The 26,151-nt window shown below is 45.3% G+C and overlaps 1 protein-coding gene across 4 annotated transcripts in view; it reads left to right on the top strand.

The window, feature by feature from the left end:
• Window positions 1–26,151, top strand: part of PSD3 (pleckstrin and Sec7 domain containing 3) — a 741,896-nt gene that overhangs the window by 185,928 nt on the left and 529,817 nt on the right. The window contains exon 1 of one of the 4 annotated variants that reach the window (XM_077274275.1): window positions 924–1,187. The exons of the other annotated variants lie outside the window; for them this stretch is intronic. Within the exon in view, the coding sequence (XP_077130390.1) occupies window positions 1,134–1,187 (54 nt within the window). The 5' untranslated portion in view covers window positions 924–1,133. Of the gene's footprint in view, window positions 1–923; window positions 1,188–26,151 lie in introns of those variants that run through there. 4 annotated transcript variants of the gene reach the window in all.

Raw genomic sequence — 26,151 nt, 5'->3', positions numbered from 1 at the left:
ATGTTCCTTTATGTCCGACCATAAAACTATATGCTTTGCTGCCAAGTTTGGCCATGCCGGTCTGGAGGACGGTCCTACTCACTGGTTGATATCCGATATACATAGGTAGATATGTGGCTATGTGTCATCTCGAACTAAGGAAGATTTGCCGGGCTGTGGTCTGGTGGCCATGGACTACCGCAGGCCGATCATGCAAAGCTTTTTGTCCCGTTGTTAACCTTTCAGACTCCATAAGCTGAGAAACATGATTTTGGACGTACAGTTTCTGGATTTTGTTTTAGATATCTTTTTTCATAGTGTTTGCTCTGTCCATGAACCTTATTTGGGGTTTGTAGAAATCCATACACATGCTGCAGAAACAACTCCAGTCATGCGTATGGAAAAATCTAACGTATATGAAATTTAATCCGGTATTCAATCATAATGCCAAGCAATGTTTTTATCTCAAAAAATGGCCAGAACGCAAATAAAGCGCAATGTATGACCACACTGTAATGCTTTATCCTAGAAATAAGCTAATACAGCCGAGGCAAAGATGCGGGTGATTGTTCAGTGCTCCCGAAATTCACAGTGTTTCCTGCGATTTCCAACCTATTAATATGGAGCAATTATAAATGGCTGAACCATCTTATTACATCCCTGCTATTTTATGGGCACGTTGCAGCGCTCCATCACTTTCTGCATCAGCACCAATATCACTCATGCTGTATAATGACGTGTGAAGTGGAATTACAGTAGTCGTACAGCAGTGAAGACAAAGGTGGTAATAATAATCCTACTATTCCCCTTTGTGCCTCAGTCCTTTGTGAGAGCTTCGTTCCCCGCTCCTTCCCTCACTATTGTGCGGCTAGCCTGAAGTCTGCCATCTGCTGGTGGAAGAGCAGAATTACACGGGAGATACTCCCTTTCACCAGCAGATGGCAGACAGCAGTACACCCAGACAGCAGGCAGGTTGAAGAGGACAGGGAGGGGGAGCGCTTTCTCCCAGCTTCAGCGTGTCCACATCACTTCTGGCTGGAGATCAAAGAGCGTGTGAGGGCACCCGGTCCTGTCCTGCTGTGCCCACCCTCTTTGTCCTAGTCACCATCTCTACATTGGCTCTCCACGGCAACACTGGGAGGGGGCAGGGAGTAATGGCCCCTGCTACTTCTGGAGACTGCCTGCATGAAAGAAAGCCGGCAGAGAAGGTAAGAGTCCGTATGTGTCATATACATGTCTATCCGTGTGTGTGCAGAGGACAAGGAGGGTGGGCACAGCAGGACCGGACGGTGAGCCCTGACGTGCTCTTTGATCTCCAGCCAGCAGCAATGTGCAGACACTGGAGCTGTGGTAGACCAGCCCCTCTGCTCTCTGACCCAGCTGTCTGCCATCTGCTGGCGAACACGGGACACTACCTGTGCAATACCCACTACTACCTCTAGATGGCAGACGGCATCACATACACACTGAGCCAGGGGGCAGTCACAGAGGAGTGAGGGCACAAAGGGCTGCTGTGCCTAGTGTGTGTGCCCCTGTGTATATGGTGGCGGTGTGTACGGGCTGACATTGGCCACCTCACAATAAAATATATATATATGTACTGTACACGATCTGTGTATGTATACATAGATATGTATTGTGTATGTACATGTACTGTGTGCGTCAGGGGCGCCTGTGCAAGAAATGTGTTTGGGCCCCCCTCCTTTTATGGCTACCAATGTACAGATATACAGTATACATATATTACATAGTATCCTCTCATGTATATTGCCGGCCCATATTACACAGTGCCTTCTCTTGTTATATAACGCACAGTGCCTTATTACACAGTGCCCTCTCTTGTTATATAACGCACAGTGCCTTATTACAGTGCCTTCTCTTGTTATAAAGAGCACCAGTCCCTTATTACAGTGCCTTCTCTTGTTTTAAAGAGCACCAGTCCCTTATTACACAGTGCCCTCTCTTGTTATATAACGCACAGTCCCTTATTACACAGTGCCTTCTCTTGTTATAAAGAGCACCAGTCCCTTATTACAGTGCCCTCTCTTGTTATGTGTAACACCATCTCTTATTACACAGTGCCTTCTCATTATATACAGTACTGTTATTTACAGTGCCCTGGTCTTTATTTCATACCGTCCTCTTTTGTTAGATATAAACTGAAATGATTGCTGATGGAGCATGATAGTTTTTTTTTCTGCTGGAGAAGGCTAACAACAGGGGACACTACATAATAAAGGACAGCAACATACATAACTAAAAAGGATGCTACGTAAAAAGGGACGGTGTTATACATTAGTAAAGAGGAAATTATGCAATTAAGGACGAAGGAATGTATAAAAAGAATGTACCCTATATAATAAGAGAAGATATAACAAGACTGTACACTATATAATAAGGGACTGTGCTATACATGATAAGGCTGCATTCCTGTATCCATGTGAAGTGTTAGTGTGCTGCCCAATTTTTTTTTCTTGGACAGCACACAGACCCACAGAGTATGTCTTATTCTGCTCCTCAAAATCGGACCAGAAATAGACATGCTCTGGGCCTCACAGATCTCATTCTCGGATACGTGACTTTCATGGATATGCGAATGCATCGATGAAACTCTGAGTCCATATACTGCCCAAAAAGAATTTAGCAGCACACGGACTTTTCACACGAATGTAAGAATGTGACCTAAGGGAGGATGTTTTACAAATAACAGAATTACTCGAAGTTACACAGTATAAAGAATAAATAATTACATCCAGTGACAGCTGATATCTCTTCTGATCAGAGTAGCTTTCTGATGTTTCTTCTCCATCTGGTCAGACCTTCTTGTCGACATCTCCCATCCACAACCCATCTTGTCATACTGATCACTGCAACCCTGAAAATAACAAGGTCACATACATTGTATACATACATTTGTCTCCCGCATACTGCACCCCGGACTACAAATTTGTACCACACCATTAACATACACTGCTCAAAAAAATTAAGGGAACACATAAACAACAGAATACAACTCCAAGTAAATCAAACTTCTGTGAAATCAAACTGCTCACTTAGGGAGCAACACTGTTTGACAATCAATTTCACATGCTGTTGTGCAAATGGAATAGACAACAGATGGAAATTATTGGCAATTATCAAGACACCGTCAATAAAGGAGTGGTTCTGCAGGTGGGGACCACAGACCACATCTCAGTACCAATGCTTTCTGGCTGATGTTTTGGTCACTTTTGAATATTGGTTGTGCTTTCACACTCGTGGTAGTATGAGACGGACTCTACAACCCACACAAGTGGCTCAGGTAGTGCAGCTCATCCAGGATGGCACATCAATGCGAGCTGTGGCAAGGTTTGCTGTGTCTGTCAGCGTAGTGTCCAGAGGCTGGAGGTGCTACCAGGAGACAGGCCAGTACACCAGGAGACGTGGAGGGGGCCGTAGGAGGGCAACAACCCAGCAGCAGGACCGCTACCTCAGCCTTTCTGCAAGGAGGAACAGGAGGAGCACTGCCAGAGCCCTGCAAAATGACCTCCAGCAGGCCACAAATGGGCATGTGTCTGCACAAACTGTTAGAAACCGACTCCATGAGAATGATCTGAAAGCCCGACGTCCACAGATGCTGGATGGGCTCACAGCCCAACACCGTGCAGGATGCTTGGCATTTGCCACAGAACACCAGGATTTGCAAATTCGCCACTGGCACCCTGTGCTCTTCACAGATGAAAGCAGGTTCACACTGAGCACATGTGACAGACGTAACAGAGTCTGGAGATGCCATGGAGAGCGATCTGCTGCCTGCAACATCCTTCAGCATGACCGGTTTGGCAGTGGGTCAGTAATGGTGTGAGGGCATTTCTTTGGAGGACCGCACAGCCCTCCATGTGCTCGCCAGAGGTAGCCTGACTGCCATTAGGTACCGAGATGAGATCCTCATACCCCTTGTGAGACCATATGCTGGTGCGGTTGGCCCTGGGTTCCTCCTAATGCAGGACAATGCCATACCTCATGTGGCTGAAGTGTCAGTAGTTCCTGCAAGATGAAGCCATTGAAGCTATGGACTGGCCCGCCAATTCCCCAGACATGAATCCGATTGAACACATCTGGGACATCATGTCTTGCACCATCCACCAACGTCACGTTGCACCACAGACTGTCCAGGAGTTGGTGGATGCTTTAGTTCAGGTCTGGGAGGAGATCCCTCAGGAGACCATCCGCCGCCTCATCTGGAGCATACCCAGGCATTATAGGGAGGCTATACAGGCATGTGGAGGCCACACACACTATTGAGCATCATTTCCTTGTCTTGAGGCTTTTCCACTGAAGTTGGATCAGCCTGTAACTTCATTTTCCACTTTGATTTTGAGCATCATTCCAACTCCAGACCTCCATGGGATATTAGTTGTGATTTACGTTGATAATTTTTAGGTTTTTACTTCTTCTCAACACATTCCACTATATAATGAATAAAGATTTACAACTGGAATATTTAATTCAGTGATATCTAGGATGTGGGATTTTAGTGTTCCCTTTATATTTTTTGAGCAGTGTATATTAGCCACAAACTATTCAAAATATAAACTTATTAGCCAGCACTCTGCCCCACATTTACTATAATCTCCGCCACCCAATAAATATAAATTGAAGACTATGTGCATATGTTGCGTTTTTGTTGCTTTTTCCTCACACAGATTTGTTGTGGAAAATAACAGTACAGGAAAAGTGAATGAGATCCCTGAAGTCTCATGCGCACGCTGCTTATTGTGATAGCATGTGCTGCATTCTGGTTTCCTTCCTGGGATAGCATGTGCCGCATCCTGGTTTCCTTCCAGGCATAGAATATGCCGCATCCTGGTTTCCTTCCTGGGACAGAATGTGCCGCATCCTGGTTTCCTTCCTGGTATAGCATGTGCCGCATCCTGGATTCCTTCCTGGCACAGAATGTGCCCCATGAGTATTTCCTTCCTGGCATAGAATGTGGCGCATCCTGGTTTTCTTCCTGAGATAATGTGCCTCACCCTGGTTACCTTCCTGGGATAGAATGTGCTGCATCCTAGTTTCCTTCCACACATATAATGTGCCCCATCCTTGTCCCTTTCTTGGCATAATGTGCCATATCCTGATCCAGTTCCTTGGATAATTTATCCTGTTCTTCTGCAACACATGAAAAAACTATTCTTCTCACCTTCCTCCGCTCCCACACCACACAACGTACTCTTCTGTAGCCGACGCAGGAGCTGCCAGCTGACTTTGGCATCCCCACTATGGCGCATGACATCACTGCCATGTGTCCCCAGTCATGGGCACACCGAGGTCAGCTGCTGACCTCTGATTGATGCAGCGCAGGGAGCCGGCGGATCCCCTGCGGTGTAATATCTTTCAGCTGAATGTGCGGTCGCGGATGCACATCCAGCTGAAAAATTTGTTGGTGCCGGAAGGGCCTCCCTTCATCTTTGGGCCCGATGCGGCTGCAGCGGCAATTTGTCCGCCTCTGGGATAACCTCAATATTTACCTTTACACAACCTGTCTACAGTATTTCCATACATAAATTAGGGGGCTTTAGACATTGTGGGGAGACTTTTTGAGACTAGCATTAGGCAAAGGGGACATACAGTGGTTGCCTTTATCAATGAGCCAGTATATACCTCTATATTTAATACACAAGTGGAATATACTCATAAAATACACATCTGTGTACTATATTGTTTGTGTGCTCATATTATACAGAATTATACTGTATATATTAAGTGCAGCAATACAAAATACAGAACAGGAGGAAGGCTGGGGTCATTGATCACTCTGAGCCTGGAGATATTGCATCAGTAATGGCAGGAGGCGTCTGGGGTCAGTGATTACAAGCAGTGAATTAGTGCCTGTGATGCAGCTCCCTGCTGTCTGATCGGTGCAGGATCAGGTTCCTCAGCCACTCACTGCACCGACCAGGAAGCACCGAGCACACAGTCACTAAGTCACTGCTGTCATGGACACACTGCCTCCTGACACTGCTGCTCTGCGGATAGTAACCAGCAGCAGTTTTAACTCCCGGCCATCCCTCACCTTGTGCTCCAAGAGAAGAGGCCTTGAGGTCTGGAGCAGCTGCAGGAGACACGCTCTGCACAGGATGGATGCTGGAGCAGCAGGCATGTGACAACAAGCAGAGAGGACCCAGACGAGGAGCTTCGCGGACCAGCTCAGCGTGTGTGTGCACAAGGGACGCTATGGAAGGTTGCAATCAAACTATACTAAATTAGTATAGTTTGATTGCAAACTTCCATAGCCTCCCTTGCAGGGGCGTGGCAGGCAGTAAATAATGTATTTACTGCCTAGCCATGCCCCTGCAAGTGGAACTGAAAGCAATGCTGCGATTCTCCTGACCTGCATCATAGAGCCAGCAGCAGCATCAAGAGGAGAGGAAGCGGCCCCTACAGCGTCTGCTGCAGATTGCAGGGCCCTTTCTAACGGCAAATGACTCAGGTACCGGCCACCTTCCTCTCCACTTACTGGAGATGCTGCCGCTGGCTCTATGACAGAACAAGACATTTCAGCAGCTGATCGGGCCCCCTCTCCTTCGGGGCCCCTTTGCAGCTGCACAGGCTGAACCGGCGGTATGTCCGCCCCTGGTGTGCGTATATATGTGTATATTCCAGACTCCTCAGGTCTCTTCATCAGGCATAGAATAACACAAAATCTGAAGTCACATATTTTTCAGATATATTATACATCTGTACCTCTACATTTGTTATTTTGGTTTATTTCACTCACTTATGGTATATAGCACCACTAATTCCACAGTGCTATACAGACATCATTGGGATTCACCATCTATATGTGTGGGACGAAGCCGGAGAACCCGGAGGAAACCCACGCAAACATGGGGAACTCCCTGCAGATATTGTCTATGGTGGGATTTGAATTCAGAGCCCCAATTCTATAAAGTAAGAGTATTAATACTAACCACTGAGCCACTGTGCTGCCCCGCTATATATACTACTGCACCACTTACCTGTTCGGTACTCCATAGAGCTGTAAAGGGGTGGGGAGTCAAAGATGTGGTTTATCAAAGTTCCACAGCACTTGTGACCTAATGTTGCCATCTCCAGAGTAAACTGACTAAGGTGGTACCGGAAGATGGAGGAAGTGTTTCTGGGCTGATAAATTTGAAGAAAGCACCGGGTCAGGTAGTGGCTGTGGCCAAGTTATCAAATATAAAAGGGCTGAGTGGCAAGGCGGGAAGGCAGTTGGCGGCAACCAGTGAGAGAGTGAGGACGTATGAACGGTGGAACACAGAGGCAGAGTGGCTGGGCACCGAGACCAGCGGGAAATCGTGGGCCAAGCACCGAAGCCCAGACTACGTTGGTCAAGACCTGATGTCCGGACGCCACCGGTCAAGCATAGAAGGTCGAATTCTGATCATGATACGGGGCTGGACGTCTGCCTTGGTAACAGAGACGTGAGTGAACCAGGCCGTTGCATCCAGTTTAGACACACGGTACAAGGTGTGGGCCGGGTTCGTGCAGCGGAACAGACTAGGGCCAGTCAGTGTGAGGAGCACACATAGAATATTAAGTATCTAGCTACTAAAGACTTGTGGCCTAGCTGGGAAGATCAGTGACCCCCATTAGTGCCAGTATAATAATTGAAAACGCTTAAAGGACTGTTGTAGTGACGGGCCTGTCATTGTGAGTGCTGCCCGTGAAAGTTAAAGCAGAAGGACATTAAAGCACCGTTCTTACTGAGAGATAGTTAGAATGGAGAATAAGAGATTGGAACTGTTGAATTGTTGACTTGTGTGACTTGACATCCTTGACAACTGACTGTTTCCTTAATTAACTTCATGTCTGTGTTAGGAAAATAAATATGCAAATAGTCTCTTCAGAGAGGAAGAGGACTGTTGTGAATTCTGTTGTGGGTTCTGCTCTTGGGCTCCCTCCGGTGGTTGTAAGTGGTAGTGCTGCTGTTTGTCCTTCACAGTAGTCATCAGGTGCGTCCACTTCGGATGGGGCTATTTAGTCTGGCTTCACCCTTTAGTGAGTGCCAGTTGTTCATTGTTTCTGGAGGATTCACATCCCTTCCTGGTCGCTTCTGCTTGAAGTTCATTTCTTCAAGATAAGTGCTGCTTGTTTTTCTGCCCACATGTTGTGGGCCTCATTGTTCAGTGCATTGCATGTTTTTTCTTGTCCAGCTTAATCTGTGTAAGGATTTATGCAGCCTAACTGGAATCTCTGGAGAGGCAGATTTACCCTCCATGTCCTTGGTTTGATGTGGAGTTTTTTGTATTATCTGTGGTGGACATTTCTTAGTATTTTAATACTGACCGCATAGTTCTCTGTCCTACCTTTTCTATCTAGCTAGATTGGCCTCCTTTGCTAAATTCTGTTTTCAGCCTGTGTATGTTTTTTCCTCTCCTCTCACAGTCAATATTTGTGGGGGGCTGCCTATCCTTTGGGAATTTTCTCTGAGGCAAGATAGTTTTCCCTTTTCTATCTATAGGGTTAATTAGTCCTCCGGCTGTGTCGAGGTGTCTAGGATTGGTAGGTACATCCCACGGCTACTTCTAGTTGTGGTGTTAAGTCAAGGGTCTGCGGTCAGTACAGTTACCACATTCTCCAGAGTACGTCTCATGCCGCTCCTAGGCCACCAGATCATAACAGTACAACTGGCCAACAATGAGTTAACCGCATCTCAAAAGAAGGGAAAGAAAGTGCTGAGCCATTTTTTTTCTGTACTCTGTTGTGTTTTTTTACCCTCTTTACCTCTGGGTGGCTCAGGAGTTAGGCGCTGACATGGATGTTCAGGGACTTGCTTCTCATGTGGATCAACTTGCTGCTAGAGTACAGGGTATTTCTAATTATATCGTGCAGACTCCTGTTTTAGAGCCTAGAATTCCTACCCCTGATCTGTTTTTTGGGGACAGGTCCAAATTTTTGAGCTTTAAAAATAATTGTAAACTGTTTTTTGCTCTGAAGCCCCGTTCCTCTGGTGATCCCATCCAGCAGGTAAGAATTGTCATATCTCTGTTGCGTGGCGACCCTCAGGATTGGGCATTTTCCCTGGAATCTGGGAATCCGGCCTTGCTTAATGTAGACACCTTTTTTCAGGCGCTTGGGTTATTGTATGATGAACCTAATTCTCTGGATCATGCTGAGAAAACCTTGTTGGCCCTGTGTCAGGGTCAAGAAGCGGCAGAATCGTATTGCCAGAAATTTAGAAAATGGTCTGTGCTTACTAAATGGAATGAGGATGCTTTGGCGGCAATTTTCAGAAAGGGTCTTTCTGAATCTGTTAAAGATGTTATGGTGGGGTTCCCCACGCCTGCAGGTCTGAGTGATTCTATGTCTCTGGCCATTCAAATTGATCGGCGCTTGCGTGAGCGCAGAGTCCTGAGCCTATGCAGTGTGATAGGATTGTGTCTAGAGCTGAACGCCAAGGATTCAGACGTCAGAATAGGTTGTGCTTTTACTGCGGCGATTCTGCTCATGCTATTTCTGATTGCCCTAAGCGTGCCAAGAGAATCGCTAATTCCGTTACCATCAGTACTGTACAACCTAAATTTCTGTTATCTGTGATCCTGATCTGCTCATTATCGTCATTTTCTGTCATGGCATTTGTGGATTCAGGCGCCGCTTTAAATTTAATGGACTTAGAATTTGCCAGACATTGTGGTTTTCCCTTACAGCCTTTGCAGAGTCCTATCCCTTTGAGGGGCATTGATGCTACACCATTGGCTAAAAATAAACCTCAGTTTTGGACACAGTTAACCATGTGCATGGCGCCAGCCCATCAGGAAGATTGTCGTTTCCTGGTGTTGCATAATATGCATGATGCTATTGTGCTGGGGTTTCCATGGTTACAGATACATAATCCAGTGTTGGATTGGAAATCTATGTCTGTGACTAGTTGGGGTTGTCAGGGGGTTCATGATGACGTTCCTCTGATGTCAATTTCCTCCGCCCCCTCTTCTGAAATTCCTGAGTTTCTGTCAGATTTCCAGGATGTTTTCGATGAGCCCAAGTCCAGATCCCTTCCACCGCATAGGGACTGTGATTGTGCTATTGACTTGATTCCAGGCTGTAAGTTCCCTAAGGGCCGACTTTTCAACCTGTCTGTGCCTGAACATGCCGCCATGCGGAGTTATGTTAAGGAGTCTTTGGAGAAGGGGCATATTCGGCCATCTTCTTCTCCATTGGGAGCAAGTTTTTTTTTTGTTGCCAAGAAGGATGGCTCCTTGAGACCCTGTATTGATTATCGCCTCTTGAATAAGATCACGGTCAAATTCCAATACCCTTTGCTTTCTGATTTGTTTGCCAGGATTAAGGGGGCTAGTTGGTTTGCTAAGATTGACCTTCGAGGGGCATATAATCTTATTCGTATTAAGCAGGGTGACGAATGGAAAACTGCGTTTAATACGCCCGAGGGCCATTTTGAATAGCTTGTGATGCCATTCGGACTCTCTAATGCCCCATCTGTGTTTCAGTCCTTCATACATGATATTTTTCAGAATTATCTTGATAAATTCATGATTGTATATTTGGATGATATTTTGATTTTTTCAGATGATTGGGAGTCTCATGTGAAACAAGTCAGGATGGTATTTCAGATCCTTCGTGATAATGCCTTGTTTGTGAAGGGGTCTAAGTGCCTCTTTGGAGTACAGAAGGTTTCTTTTTTGGGCTTCATTTTTTCTCCATCATCTATAGAAATGGATCCGGTTAAGGTTCAGGCCATTTATGATTGGATCCAGCCCACATCCGTGAAGAGCCTTCAGAAATTTTTAGGCTTTGCTAATTTTTATCGCCGTTTCATTGTCAACTTCTCCAGTGTGGTTAAACCCCTGACCGATTTGACAAGGAAGGGCGCTGATGTAACGAATTGGTCCTCTGAGGCTGTTTCTGCCTTTCAGGAGCTTAAGCGCCGATTTACTTCTGCCCCGGTGTTGCGTCAGCCGGATGTTTCTCTTCCTTTTCAGGTTGAGGTTGACGCTTCTGAGATTGGGGCAGGGGCCGTTTTGTCTCAGAGGAATTCTGATGGTTCCTTGATGAAACCGTGTGCCTTCTTTTCTCTAAAGTTTTCGCCTGCGGAACACAATTATGATGTCAGCAATCGTGAGTTGTTGGCTATGAAGTGGGCATTTGAGGAGTGGCGACATTGGCTTGAGGGGGCCAAGCACCGTATTGTGGTCTTGACCGATCATAAGAATCTGATTTACCTCGAGTCTGCCAAACGGCTGAATCCTAGACAGGCTCGATGGTCCCTGTTTTTCTCCCGTTTTGATTTTGTTGTCTCGTATCTTCCTGGTTCTAAGAATGTTAAGGCTGATGCCCTCTCTAGGAGTTTTTTGCCTGATTCCCCTGGGGTTCTTGAGCCGGTTGGTATTCTGAAGGAGGGGGTGATTCTTTCTGCCATCTCCCCTGATTTGCGACGGGTTCTTCAGGAGCTTCAGGCTGATAAACCTGATCGCTGTCCAGCGGGGAAACTGTTTGTTCCTGACAGATGGACTAGTAAAGTGATTTCTGAGGTTCACTGTTCTGTGTTGGCTGGCCATCCTGGGATTTTTGGTACCAGAGATTTGGTTAGTAGGTCCTTTTGGTGGCCTTCTTTGTCACGGGATGTGCGTTCTTTTGTGCAGTCCTGTGTGACTTGTGCGCGTGCCAAACCTTGCTGCTCCCGCGCCAGTGGGTTGCTTTTGCCTTTGCCGGTCCCTGAGAGGCCTTGGACGCATATTTCTATGGATTTTATTTCGGATCTTCCTGATTCCCAGAGGATGCCGGTTGTCTGGGTGGTCTGTGACCAGTTTTCTAAGATGGTTCATTTGGTGCCTTTGCCTAAATTGCCTTCCTCTTCTGAGTTGGTTCCGTTGTTTTTTCAGCATGTGGTTCGTTTGCATGGCATTCCGGAGAATATTGTGTCCGATAGAGGTTCCCAGTTTGTTTCTAGGTTTTGGCGGTCCTTTTGTGCTAAGCTGGGCATTGATTTGTCTTTTTCTTCCGCATTTCATCCTCAGACAAACGGCCAAACCGAGCGAACTAACCAGACTTTGGAAACTTATTTGAGATGCTTTGTGTCTGCCGATCAGGATGATTGGGTGGCTTTCTTGCCATTGGCCGAGTTTGCCCTTAATAATCGGGCTAGTTCTGCTACCTTGGTTTCACCCTTCTTTTGTAATTCTGGGTTTCATCCTCGTTTTTCTTCAGGGCAGGTTGAGTCTTCTGATTGTCCTGGAGTGGACTCTGTGGTTGACAGGTTGCAGCAAATTTGGGCTCATGTTGTGGACAATTTGGTGTTGTCTTAGGAGGAGGCTCAGCGTTTTGCCAACCGTCGTCGGCGTGTTTGTTCCCGGCTTCGGGTTGGGGATTTGGTCTGGTTGTCTTCCCGTCATGTTCCTATGAAAGTTTCTTCCCCGAAGTTCAAGCCTCGGTTTATTGGTCCTTATAGGATTTCTGAGATTATCAATCCTGTGTCTTTTCGTTTGGCCCTTCCAGCCTCTTTTTCCATCCATAATGTTTTTCAAAGATCTTTGTTGCGGAAATATGTGGTGCCCGTGGTTCCCTCTGTTGATCCTCCGGCCCCGGTGTTGATTGATGGGGAGTTGGAGTATGTTGTGTGTTATGATCCTTAGTGGCTGAGGATCACGAATAGACCAGCAAGTGAATAAACTAAGGACAAGCTCTAGGGAGATGGTAACTGGACTGATCGCAAATCTGAACCTATCCAAACCAACTAGAGGTAGCCGGTGAACGTGCCTACAAAATTCCTAGACGTCTCGAGCCAGCCTGAGGAACTAGCTACCCCTAAAGAGAAAGAAAGACCTCGCTTGCCTCCAGAGAAATAATCCCCAAAGATATAGAAGCCCCCAACAAATATTAACGGTGAAGTAAGAAGAAGGCACATACGTAGGGATGAAATCAGATTCAGCAAAAGAGGCCCACTAGTACTAGAAAGCAGAAAATAGAGCAGGGGTCTATGCGATCAATAAAAAACCCTTACAAAATATCCATCCGATCGCTGATCGGGTGGACAGATTACTGGGAGGGGCTGGTGAGGACCCAGCGGTCATGGTGCACATTGGCACAAATGACAAAGTTAGAGGTAGGTGGAAGGTCCTTAAAGATGATTTCAGGGAATTAGGCTGCAAGCTGAAAGCAAGGACCTCCAACGTGGTATTTTCCGAAATACTGCCTGTACCACGTGCCACGCCAGAGAGGCAACGGGAGATTAGGGAGGTTAATAAGTGGCTCAAGAATTGGTGTAGGAAGGAGGGGTTTGGGTTCCTGCAGAACTGGGCCGACTTCTCAGTGGGCTACAGGCTCTACGCTAGGGACGGGCTGCACCTCAATGGGGAAGGGGCAGCTGTGCTGGGGGAGAAAATGGTTAGAAGGTTGGAGGAGTGTTTAAACTAGGGATTGGGGGGGAGGGTATTCATTTTATAGGAGGGAAAGATAGTGCAGATAGAGAGCTGGGCACAAATAAGGAAGTTGGGGGTGGCGGTGGCATGGGGGGTGGGGTTAGAACAGTTAGTAATTTAAGAAAGAATAGAGGTACAGAGAGTAACATCAAGTGCATGTATACTAATGCCAGAAGCCTCGCCAACAAAATGGATGAATTAGAACTAATGTTGTTGGAGCATAATTATGATATGGTGGGGATATCTGAGACGTGGCTGGATGAGAGCCATGACTGGGCTGTTAACTTGCAGGGCTATAGCCTGTTCAGAAATGACCGTACAGATAAGCGAGGGGGAGGGGTGTGTCTGTATGTAAAATCTTCCTTAAAACCCATCCTGCGTGAAAATATAGGTGAAGTTAATGAAAATGTGGAGTCCCTGTGGGTGGAGATAAGGGGAGGGGGAAAAATAATAAATTACTGATAGGGGTTTGTTATAAATCTCCAAAAATAATGGAAGCAATGGAGAATATCCTCGTAAAGCAAATAGATGAAGCTGCGACTCAAGGAGAAGTCATTATTATGGGGGACTTCAACTACCCTGAAATAGATTGGGGAACAGAAACCTGCAGTTCCAGCAAAGGTAATCGGTTTTTGACAACTATGAGAGACAATTACCTTTCACAGCTGGTTCAGGACCCAACAAGGAGGGGGGCACTGCTAGACCTAATATTAACCAACAGGCCAGACCGCATATCAAATATAAGGGTTGGGGGTCACTTGGGGAATAGTGATCATAAAATAATAAGTTTTCATGTAACCTTTAATAAGATGGGTAGTAGGGGGGTGACAAGGACGCTAAACTTCAGGAGGGCAAATTTCCAACGGATGAGAGAGGATCTTGGTGCAATTAACTGGGACGATATCCTGAGACACAAAAATACACAAAGAAAATGGGAGACGTTTATTAGCATCCTGGATAGGACCTGTGCACAGTATATACCGTATGGGAATAAACATACTAGAAATAGGAGGAAACCAATATGGCTAAATAGAGCTGTTAGGGGCGCAATAAGGGACAAAAAGAAAGCATTTAGAGAATTAAAGGAAGTAGGTAGTGATGAGGCATTAAATAAATACAGAAAATTAAATAAATTCTGTAAAAAGCAAATCAAGACAGCAAAGATTGAGACAGAGAGACTCATTGCCAGAGAGAGTAAAAATAATCCCAAAATATTCTTTAACTATATAAATAGTAAGAAACTAAAAAATGACAGTGTTGGCCCCCTTAAAAATAGTCTGGGTGAAATGGTGGATGAGGATGAGGAAAAAGCCAATATGCTAAATGACTTTTTTTCATCAGTATTTACAAAAGAAAATCCCATGGCAGCCAATATGACTAGTGATAAAAATTCCCCATTAAATGTCACCTGCTTAACCCAGCAGGAAGTACAGCGGCGTCTAAAAATCACTAAAATTGACAAATCTCCAGGCCCGGATGGGATACACCCCCGAGTACTGCAGGAACTAAGTACAGTCATTGATAGACCATTATTTTTAATCTTTAAAGACTCCATAATAACAGGGTCTGTACCACAGGACTGGCGTATAGCAAATGTGGTGCCAATATTCAAAAAAGGGGCAAAAACTGAACTCGGTAATTATAGGCCAGTAAGTTTAACCTCTACTGTGGGTAAAATCCTGGAGGGCATTCTAAGGGATGCTATACTGGAGTATCTGAAGAGGAATAACCTTATGACCCAGTATCAGCACGGGTTTACTAGGGACCGTTCATGTCAGACTAATTTGATGAGCTTCTATGAAGAGGTAAGTTCCGGACTGGACCAAGGGAACCCAGTGGACGTAGTGTATATGGACTTTTCCAAAGCTTTTGATACGGTGCCACACAAAAGGTTGATACATAAAATGAGAGTAATGGGGATAGGGGAAAATATGTGTAAGTGGGTTGAGAGCTGGCTCAGGGATAGGAAACAAAGGGTGGTTATTAATGGAGCACACTCGGACTGGGTCGCGGTTAGCAGTGGGGTACCACAGGGGTCAGTATTGGGCCCTCTTCTTTTTAACATATTTATTAATGACCTTGTAGGGGGCATTCAGAGTAGAATTTCAATATTTGCAGATGACACTAAACTCTGCAGGGTAATCAATACAGGGGAGGACAATTTTATATTACAGGATGATTTATGTAAACTAGAAGCTTGGGCTGATAAATGGCAAATGAGCTTTAATGGGGATAAATGTAAGGTCATGCACTTGGGTACAAGTAATAAGATGTATAACTATGTGCTTAATTCTAAAACTCTGGGCAAAACCATCAATGAAAAAGACCTGGGTGTATGGGTGGATGACAGACTCATATTCAGTGGCCAGTGTCAGGCAGCTGCTACAAAGGCAAATAAAATAATGGGATGTATTAAAAGAGGCATAGATGCTCATGAGGAGAACATAATTTTACCTCTATACAAATCACTAGTTCGACCACACTTAGAATACTGTGCACAGTTCTGGTCTCCGGTGTATAAGAAAGACATAGCTGAACTAGAGCGGGTGCAGAGAAGAGCGACCAAGGTTATTAGAGGACTGGGGGGTCTGCAATACCAAGATAGGTTATTACACTTGGGGCTATTTAGTTTGGAAAAACGAAGACTAAGGGGTGATCTTATTTTAATGTATAAATATATGAGGGGACAGTACAAAGACCTTTCTGATGATCTTTTTAATCATAGACCTGAGACAGGGACAAGGGGGCATCCTCTACGTCTGGAGGAAAGAAGGTTTAAGCATAATAACAGACGCGGATTCTTTACTGTAAGAGCAGTGAGACTATGGAACTCTCTGCCGTATGATGTTGTAATGAGTGATTCATTAATTAAATTTAAGAGGGGACTGGATACCTTTCTGGAAAAGTATAATATTACAGGGTATATACACTAGATTCCTTGATAAGGCGTTGATCCAGGGAACTAGTCTGATTGCCGTATGTGGAGTCGGGAAGGAATTTTTTTCCCCATGGTGGAGTTAATCTTTGCCACATGGGTTTTTTTTGCCTTCCTCTGGATCAACATGTTAGGGCATGTTAGGTTAGGCTATGGGTTGAACTAGATGGACTTAAAGTCTTCCTTCAACTATGTAACTATGTAACTATGTACAAGAACCCATGCACCAACTTATGGTGTGTGGGGAGAAACTCAGTCCACTAGAGCATCCAGCAAGCGAGGAAATCACATTTTAGCAAGCTGAACAAGAAAACATGATAAACACTGCTGATCAAAAAATGAGCAAACAAAACTTAGCTTTGTCCTGGATGGACTGGGAGCAAGGTAGTCAGAAGGAATCTGAGTAGCACTGATTACATCGACAGCCGGCCACAAGAGGAAGTAAAACAGAGCTATATAGGAACCTCCCAGAGGATAACGAACCAGCTGATAGCCAGAGACCAGCAGGATAACAAACAAAGCCACCAGGGGGAGCCCAAAGCAAAAGTCACACCATACCACCAGTGACCACAAGAGGGAGCCCGAAAACAGAGTTCACAACAGTACCCCCCCCTTAAGGAGGGGTCACCGAACCCTCATGAAAACCCCCAGGGCGATCAGGATGAGCCACATGGAAGGCACGAACCAAATCGGCCGCATGAACATCAGAGGCGACAACCCAAGAATTATCCTCCTGACCATAGCCCTTCCACTTGACCAAATACTGGAGCCTCCGTCTAGAAACACGAGAATCCAAGATCTTCTCCACCACGTACTCCAATTCTCCCTCAACCAGCACCGGGGCAGGAGGCTCAACCGGAGGAACCACAGGTACCACATACCTCCGCAACTACGAGCGATGGAACACATTATGAATAGCAAATGATGCCGGGAGGTCCAGACGGAATGACACAGGGCCAAGGACTTCCAGAATCTTATAAGGACCGAAAAACCGAGGCTTGAGCTTAGGAGAGGAGACCTTAATAGGAATGAAGCGAGAAGACAACCACACCAAGTCCCCAACGCGAAGTCGGGGACCCACACAGCGACGGCGGTTGGCAAAGAGCTGAGCCTTCTCTTGTGACAACTTCAAATTGTCCACCACATGATTCCAAATCTGATGCAACCTATCCACCACAACATCCACTCCAGGACAGTCAGAAGGCTCCACCTGACCCGAGGAAAAACGAGGATGAAACCCCGAATTACAAAAAAAAGGAGAAACCAAAGTAGCAGAACTAGCCCGATTATTAAGGGCAAACTCGGCCAACGGTAAAAAAGTAACCCAGTCGTCCTGGTCAGCAGAAACAAAACATCTTAAGTCTCCAAGGTCTGATTACTTTGCTCGGTTTGGCCATTCGTCTGAGGATGGAAGGCCGACGAAAAAGACAATTCAATGCCCAACTTAGCACAAAAGGTCCGCCAAAATCTAGACACAAACTGGGATCCTCTGTCAGAAACAATGTTCTCAGGAATCCCGTGCAAACGAACCACATTTTGAAAAAACAGTGGAACCAACTCGGAGGAGGAAGGCAACTTAGGCAAGGGCACCAAATGGACCATCTTAGAAAAACGATCACACACCACCCAGATGACAGACATTCTCTGAGAGACAGGGAGATCTGAAATAAAATCCATGGAAATGTGCGTCCAAGGCCTCTTCGGGACAGGCAAAGGTAACAGCAAACCACTGGCACGAGAACAGCAAGGCTTAGCCCAAGCACAAATTCCACAAGACTGCACAAAGGAACGCACATCCTGCGACAAGGAAGGCCACCAAAAAGACCTGGCCACCAAGTCTCTGGTACCAAATATTCCAGGATGGCCCGCCAACACCGAAGAATGAACCTCGGAGATGACTCTGTTGGTCCATCTATCCGGGACAAACAGTCTCTCCGGTGGACAGCGGTCAGGTCTATCCGCCTGAAACTCTTACAGCACACGTCGCAAATCTGAGGAGATGGCAGACAAAATCACCTCTTCTCTAAGGATACCAGCCGGCTCTGAATCTCCAGGAGAGTCAGGCACAAAACTCCTAGAAAGCGCATCAGCCTTCACATTCTTCGAACCCGGCAGGTACGAGACCATGAAATCAAAATGAGAGAAAAACAACGACCAACGAGCCTGTCTGGGATTCAGCCGCTTGGCCGACTCGAGATAAATCAAATTCTTGTGGTCAGTCAAGACCACCACACGATGTTTAGCTCCCTCGAGCCAATGTCGCCACTCCTCAAATGCCCACTTCATAGCAAACAGCTCCCGATTACCGACATCATAATTCCGCTCGGCAGGCGAAAACTTTCTTGAAAAGAAAGCACATGGCTTCATCACAGAGCCATCGGGGCTTCTCTGCGACAAAACAGCCCCCGCTCCAATCTCGGAAGCATCAACCTCCACCTGGAAGGGAAGTGAGACATCTTGCTGACATAAGACCGGAGCCGAAGAAAACCGACGCTTCAGCTCCCGAAAGGCCTCCACAGCCGCAGAAGACCAATTAGTCACATCAGAACCCTTCTTGGTCAAATCCGTCAAAGGCTTAACAATGCCAGAAAAATTAGCTATGAAGCGACGGTAAAAATTAGCAAAACCCAAGAACTTCTGAAGACTCTTAACAGATGTAGGCTGCGTCCAGTCATGAATAGCCTGAACCTTGACTGGGTCCATCTCAATAGTAGAAGGAGAAAAAATGAAACCCAAAAAAGAAATCTTCTGGACTCCAAAAAGACATTTTGAGCCCTTCACAAATAAAGCATTGTCACGTAGGACCTGAAAGACCATCCTGACCTGCTTAACATGAGACTCCCAATCATCCGAAAAAACCAGAATATCATCCAGATACACAATCATAAACTTATCCAGATATTCACGGAAGATGTCATGCATAAAGGACTGAAAGACTGAAGGAGCATTAGAAAGTCCAAAAGGCATCACCAAGTACTCAAAATGGCCTTCAGGCGTATTAAATGCAGTTTTCCATTCATCACCCTGTTTCATACGCACAAGGTTATACGCACCACGAAGATCTATCTTGGTGAACCAACTAGACCCCCTAATGCGAGCAAACAAATCAGTAAACAATGGCAAAGGATACTGAAATTTGACCGTGATTTTATTCAAAAGGCGATAATCAATACAGGGTCTCAGGGAACTATCCTTTTTAGCCACAAAAAAAGAATCCTGCACCAAGAGGGGATGAGGACGGGCGAATATGTCCCTTCTCTAAAGACTCCTTTATATAACTCCGCATGGCAGCATGCTCCGGCACAGATAAATTGAAAAGTCGTCCCTTAGGAAACTTACTACCAGGAATCAAATTTGTAGCACAATCACAGTCCCTATGAGGAGGTAGAGAATTGAGTTTGGGCTCCTCAAATACATCCTGGTAGTCTGACAAAAACGTAGGGACTTCAGAAGGAGTGGATGAAGCAATAGACACCACAGGAGCGTCACCATGAATTCCCTGACAACCCCAACTTGACACCGACATAGCTTTCCAATCCAGGACTGGATTATGAGTCTGCAACCATGGTAGACCCAACACGACGACATCATGCAAATTATGCAGTACAAGAAAGCGAATCACCTCCTGATGAACAGGAGTCATGCACATGGTCACTTGTGTCCAGTACTGAGGTCTATTCGTAGCCAATGGTGTAGAATCAATTCCCCTTAGTGGAATAGGGAATTTCAAAGGCTCCAAATCAAAACCACAGCGCCTGGCAAATGACCAATCCATCAGACTCAGGGCGGCACCTGAATCTACAAAAGCATTAACCGGGTAAGATGACAGGGAACAAATCAGGGTAACAGACAAAATGAACTTAGGCTGTAAAGTACCAATGGTGACAGATTTATCAACCTTTTTTTTGCGCTTAGAGCATGCTGAGATAACATGAGCTGAGTCACCACAGTAAAAGCACAACCCATTTTGCCGTCTATAATTTTGCCGTTCACTTCTGGTCAGAATTCTGTCACATTGCATAGATTCAGGTGTCTGTTCAGAAGACACCGCCAAATGGTGCACAGGTTTGCGCTCCCGCAAACGCTGATCAATCTGAATGGCCAGAGTCATTGACTCATTCAGACCTGCAGGCGTAGGGAACCCCACCATGACATTCTTAATGGCTTCAGAAAGACCTTCTCTGAAATTTGCAGCCAGGGCACACTCATTCCACTGAGTAAGCACCGACCATTTCCGAAATTTCTGGCAGTACACCTCTGCTTCATCTTGCCCCTGCGAGAGGGCCAATAACGTTTTTTCAGCCTGGTTCTCAAGATTAGGTTCCTCATAGAGCAATCCAAGGGCTAGAAAAAACGCATCTACACTAAGCAATGCAGGATCCCCTGGCGCCAATGCGAAGGCCCAATCTCGGGGGTCACCACGCAAAAAGGAAATGATAATCTTAACTTGCTGAACGGCATCACCAGAGGAACGAGGTTTCAAAGAAAGAAACAACTTACAATTGTTCCTAAAATTCAGGAACCTAGATCTATCTCCAGAAAACAACTCCGGAATAGGTATTCTAGGCTCTGACATAGGACTGTGAACAACAAAATCCTGAATACTTTGAACCCTAGCAGCAAGATGATCCAGACTGGAAGCCAAGCTCTGGACATCCATGTCAGCAGCTGAACTCAGAGCCACACCAAGATGGATAGAAGCTAGCCACAGCAGCTAGACACACGGCAAAAAAAAAAAAAAAAATTCTCAAGGCTTCTTTTCTCCTGCTTCTGCCATGCAATTAACACTTTACTGGCTGGCTGTACTGTTATGATCCCTAGTGGCTGAGGATCACGAATAGACCAGCAAGTGAATAAACTAAGGACAAGCTCTAGGGAGATGGTAACTGGACTGATCGCAAATCTGAACCTATCCAAAACAACTAGAGGTAGCCGGTGAACATGCCTACAAAATTCCTAGACGTCTCGAGCCAGCCTGAGGAACTAGCTACCCCTAAAGAGAGAGAAAGACCTCGCTTGCCTCCAGAGAAATAATCCCCAAAGATATACAAGCCCCCAACAAATATTAACGGTGAAGTAAGAAGAAGGCACATACGTAGGGATGAAATCAGATTCAGCAAAAGAGGCCCACTAGTACTAGAAAGCAGAAAATAGAGCAGGGGTCTATGCGATCAATAAAAAACCCTTACAAAATATCCATCCTGAGATTACAAGAACCCACGCACCAACTAATGGTGTGTGGGGAGAAACTCAGTCCACTAGAGCATCCAGCAAGCGAGGAAATCACATTTTAGCAAGCTGGACAAGAAAACATGATAAACACTGCTGATCAAAAAATTAGCAAACAAAACTTAGCTTTGTCCTGGATGGACTGGGAGCAAGGTAGTCAGAAGGAATCTGAGTAGCACTGATTACATCGACAGCCGGCCACAAGAGGAAGTAAAACAGCTATATAGGAACCTCCCAGAGGATAACGAACCAGCTGATAGCCAGAGACCAGCAGGATAACAAACAAAGCCACCAGGGGGAGCCCAAAGCAAAAGTCACACCATACCACCAGTGACCACAAGAGGGAGCCCGAAAACAGCGTTCACAACAGTTGTGGAGAAGATCTTGGATTCTCGTTTTTCAAGACGGAGGCTTCAGTATCTTGTCAAGTGGAAGGGTTATGGCCAGGAGGATAATTCTTGGGTTGTTGCCTCCGATATTCATGCTGACGATTTGGTTCGTGCCTTCCATTTGGCTCGTCCTGATCGGCCTGGGGGCTCTGGTGAGGGTTCGGTGACCCCTCCTCAAGGGGGGGGGGGGTACTGTTGTGAATTCTGTTGTGGGTTCTGCTCTTGGGCTCCCTCCGGTGGTTATAAGTGGTAGTGCTGCTGTTTGTCCTTCACAGTAGTCATCAGGTGCGTCCACTTCGGACGGGGCTATTTAGTCTGGCTTCACCCTTTAGTGAGTGCCAGTTGTTCATTGTTTCTGGAGGATTCACATCCCTTCCTGGTCGCTTCTGCTTGCAGTTCATTTCTTCAAGATAAGTTCTGCTTGTTTTTCTGCCCACATGTTGTGGGCCTCATTGTTCAGTGCATTGCATGTTTTTTCTTGTCCAGCTTAATCTGTGTAAGGATTTATGCAGCCTAGCTGGAATCTCTGGAGAGGCAGATTTACCCTCCATGTCCTTGGTTTGATGTGGAGTTTTTTGTATTATCTGTGGTGGACATTTCTTAGTATTTTAATACTGACCGCATAGTTATCTGTCCTATCTTTTCTACCTAGCTAGATTGGCCTCCTTTGCTAAATTCTGTTTTCAGCCTGTGTATGTTTTTTCCTCTCCTCTCACAGTCAATATTTGTGGGGGGCTGCCTATCCTTTGGGAATTTTCTCTGAGGCAAGATAGTTTTCCCTTTTCTATCTATAGGGTTAATTAGTCCTCCGGCTGTGTCGAGGTGTCTAGGATTGGTAGGTACATCCCACGGCTACTTCTAGTTGTGGTGTTAAGTCCAGGGTCTGCGGTCAGTACAGTTACCACATTCTCCAGAGTACGTCTCATGCCGCTCCTAGGCCACCAGATCATAACAGAGGACTAGAACTCTAGTGCCACCTATTGGAAGTAGCAATCCTACAAGTCAATGTCGACCCTTTAACGAGCCTTGTCACATGACTTAGGATAAAAGCTGAAACCAGAATCTCAATTTGCAGACACTGTGTTTCGAGGTACTGCCCCTCGTCAGTGCAAAGTGTGAGATTTGGTTTGGCAGGGTCAGAGGCGTCTGACTGGGATTCAAGGTGTAACATTACTTATGGAGAGTGACATGGCAAGCCAAGGTGAGATGACTTTTAAGCCTTGCAGTGCTTCCCTGGGAAGGCTTAAAAGTCTCCTCACCTTGGCATTTCACTCTCTGCAGTGGGAAACGATACCTCTAAGAAAATTAAATTACTTCCGCCTCATCTCTATCTGTATGTTGCATTCTAGTAACCTGTTCATGGAGACATATGGGTTTTGCATTTATATGTAGTGTGTGAAAATAACTTGTCAATAGGTGCCTGAAGCTTTGTAGTAAGTTTCTACATGTCCATATACAGTATATTCATCATGTTCCTGGCCGTCACCTTCCTCATTTGTATGTCCCTGGTTCTACATTAGTGATTTTATCTGCAGTTATACATAAAGGATTCTGCTTCCTGAACATACTATATATATGGTATAACAGGTCCCAGCGCTCCTCGTGGCACAAAGATGCATCAGATTTCTTTTTCACGCCTTTTGGATACATTACTCAGTGGTCCCATCTTGTGTCCTTCTGGGAAGCCAGTGTGAAGCGCTAGCACCTATCTCTTGTGGGATTGTTGGACGCTCATATTGGTAACTCTGTTCTCTCTTTCATGACCTGGCGTCCAACATCATGAGTTTGCAGCTTCACAAATCTTCTCTTGTTATGAATATTATTAAAATTCCAGACTTTCTAGGGACATGTAAACTAATAGACAATTTTAGGTGGTAACTTGGCACTTCACGTATGATTATGAGAACATTTGGGCTTTCTCCAGAAATCTGGATAAATTTGTACTAAAATCAGTTTTTCTTGCTTTTCAGCTGTTTTATTATGTGTTTTAGACACATTGTATGTACAGTTCATCATGCTCAACAAGGGCTTTGGCAGAGAAAGAGTATCTGCAAGTAAATTAGCTGTAAAATTGTGGACTAAACTACCGTAAGACAATTAAAAAAACAGCATCACGTGAGATGAGACTCTATAAGCATAATAATGCACCAGATTTATCAACTAGCATGAGACACTTGGAAAAACTGTTGCATTTTAACCCCTTCACAACCTTGCGATTTTCTGTTTTCTTTTTTCTGCCCTTATTCCCAGAGCCATAACTTTTTTATTTTTACGTCAATCTGGCCATGTGGGGACTTGTTTTTTGCTTGGCGAGTTATATTTTTGAACGACACGATTGATTTTACCATATCGTGTACTGGAAAAAAAAAATCCAAGTGTGGTGAAATTGCAAAAATAAGTGCAATTCCACAATAGTTTTTTTTTTTTTTTTTACCATGTACACTAAATGCTAAAACAGACCTGCCGTTATGATTCTCCAGCTCATTATGAGTACGTACACACCAAACATGTATAGGTTCTTTTTTATTTAAGTGGTGAAAATTTTTTCCAAAGTTTATTAAATAAAAAAAAGATTGAGCCATTTCCCGAGACCCATAGCGTCTCAATCTGGGGCTGGGTCAGGGCTTATTTTTTGCTCGCTGAACTGAAGCTTTTTTGTTTTTATTGATACCATTTTGGGGTAGATGCGATGTTTTGATCGCCTGTGATTGCATTTTATTGCAATATTGCATTGTTATATTTATTTAAAATGTTTTTTACTTGTTTCAATGGTCTCCTTAGATTTGAAGCTGAGATCTTCGTTCACTTGTGCACTACACGTAGGCTGCCATTCCGATCCATCGGCGCCCCGTGGTCGCGTGACAGAGGTACCGATGGGCTGGTCTTGTGACACGCTTCTGGTGCTCAAATTGAATGCCACTGACAGTGATGTGTCGGGAGACATGCGGGTTCAGCACTGGGGTCCGCATTAAAGGGGGGTAGACGACCTTGGTTGTATACATCTAGTCTGGGCCCTGTCTAGGGCCTGTTTCACACATTACAAATTCGGGATCTGAGTATGGACCTGATTCTCCCGGCCAGCTGAGGATCTTTTGATCTCAAACGCAACAGACTTGAATACAAGGTAGTTAAGTTAGGGTCAAGAGACCCGTGGCCGATCCAGACTGAGAATATCAGACAAAAACTGAGCTGGACTATAAGCTGGTATACGTACAGTGTTAGAGCACATTCACGCTGTGGCTATTTCTTAGACAATACCCAATTAAAAAATAATTAGTATTAAAACCTTACCATTTGTAAAACAACGTCAATGTGAATAAGTGAAGACTGAGACAGGGCCAGACTGAGACATTCATCTAGCTTATGCATTCATTAAAGCAAATGTTTCAGTGCCCATGGACAATTTTTTAGCATACACTACTTTGGTCTGATTTACGTATTGTACTAGTGCATGTATATAATGGGCATCTCCTAGACTTGCAGATGAACGCATGGAGCTGCACACAGAGCCAGTTACGTTTGCAATTTGTGAATGTGACAGGCCTAAGCTTTACTACGGCCGTCTGAACCCAGGCCTAAAGGACAGATGATATCCTGTTGATAAAACAAGAGAAATGTATACCACATGTTCAAAACCGTAGCTAGGGTTTTGGTTCAGGGGGGTGAAGCTTTTGAGTGGGCCCCTAACCAGGCAACCTTGATTACAACTGGGTGATGCACCCTAATAGTGGAGGAGAACCTCAGCAAATGACCGTGCTATTACTGAAGATAATCTCTAAATAAAAACCAATATGGATATTACCGCCATATGGTCAGTGGTAGATACCAGTCCTACAGAACATATAAGAGATCACAGCACAGTTACAGATGGTGACTTACCGCCAGAGGTGTAACTACAACAGATGCAGGGGTTGCATTCGCACCCGGGCCCTGGAGCCTAGGGGGCCCTAAAAGTCCCTTTGGCCCATAGAAAAAGACTATTGCTATTAAAAATTTGAAATATATGGGGGCCCTGGTGGAGCTTTCGCATTGGGGCCCATGAGTTTCAAGTTACGTCTCTGCTTACCGCTGACGTTCTTTCTGATGACGTTGTCCACTTTTCTGGTCTTTTCCATCTGGCCCAGACCAACACAACTTCTTCCACCCAGGACTTGTCTGCAGAGAAGACAACAAAAACACATTTCACTTCTCATATTTATAGCACGTCACCATCTATTCCCAA

This window comes from Ranitomeya variabilis, chromosome 1, assembly GCF_051348905.1.
Source record: "Ranitomeya variabilis isolate aRanVar5 chromosome 1, aRanVar5.hap1, whole genome shotgun sequence".
Taxonomy (NCBI): domain Eukaryota; kingdom Metazoa; phylum Chordata; class Amphibia; order Anura; family Dendrobatidae; genus Ranitomeya; species Ranitomeya variabilis.
Note: the sequence above shows the minus strand (reverse complement) of the source record. Positions and strands in the feature narration are given on the sequence as shown.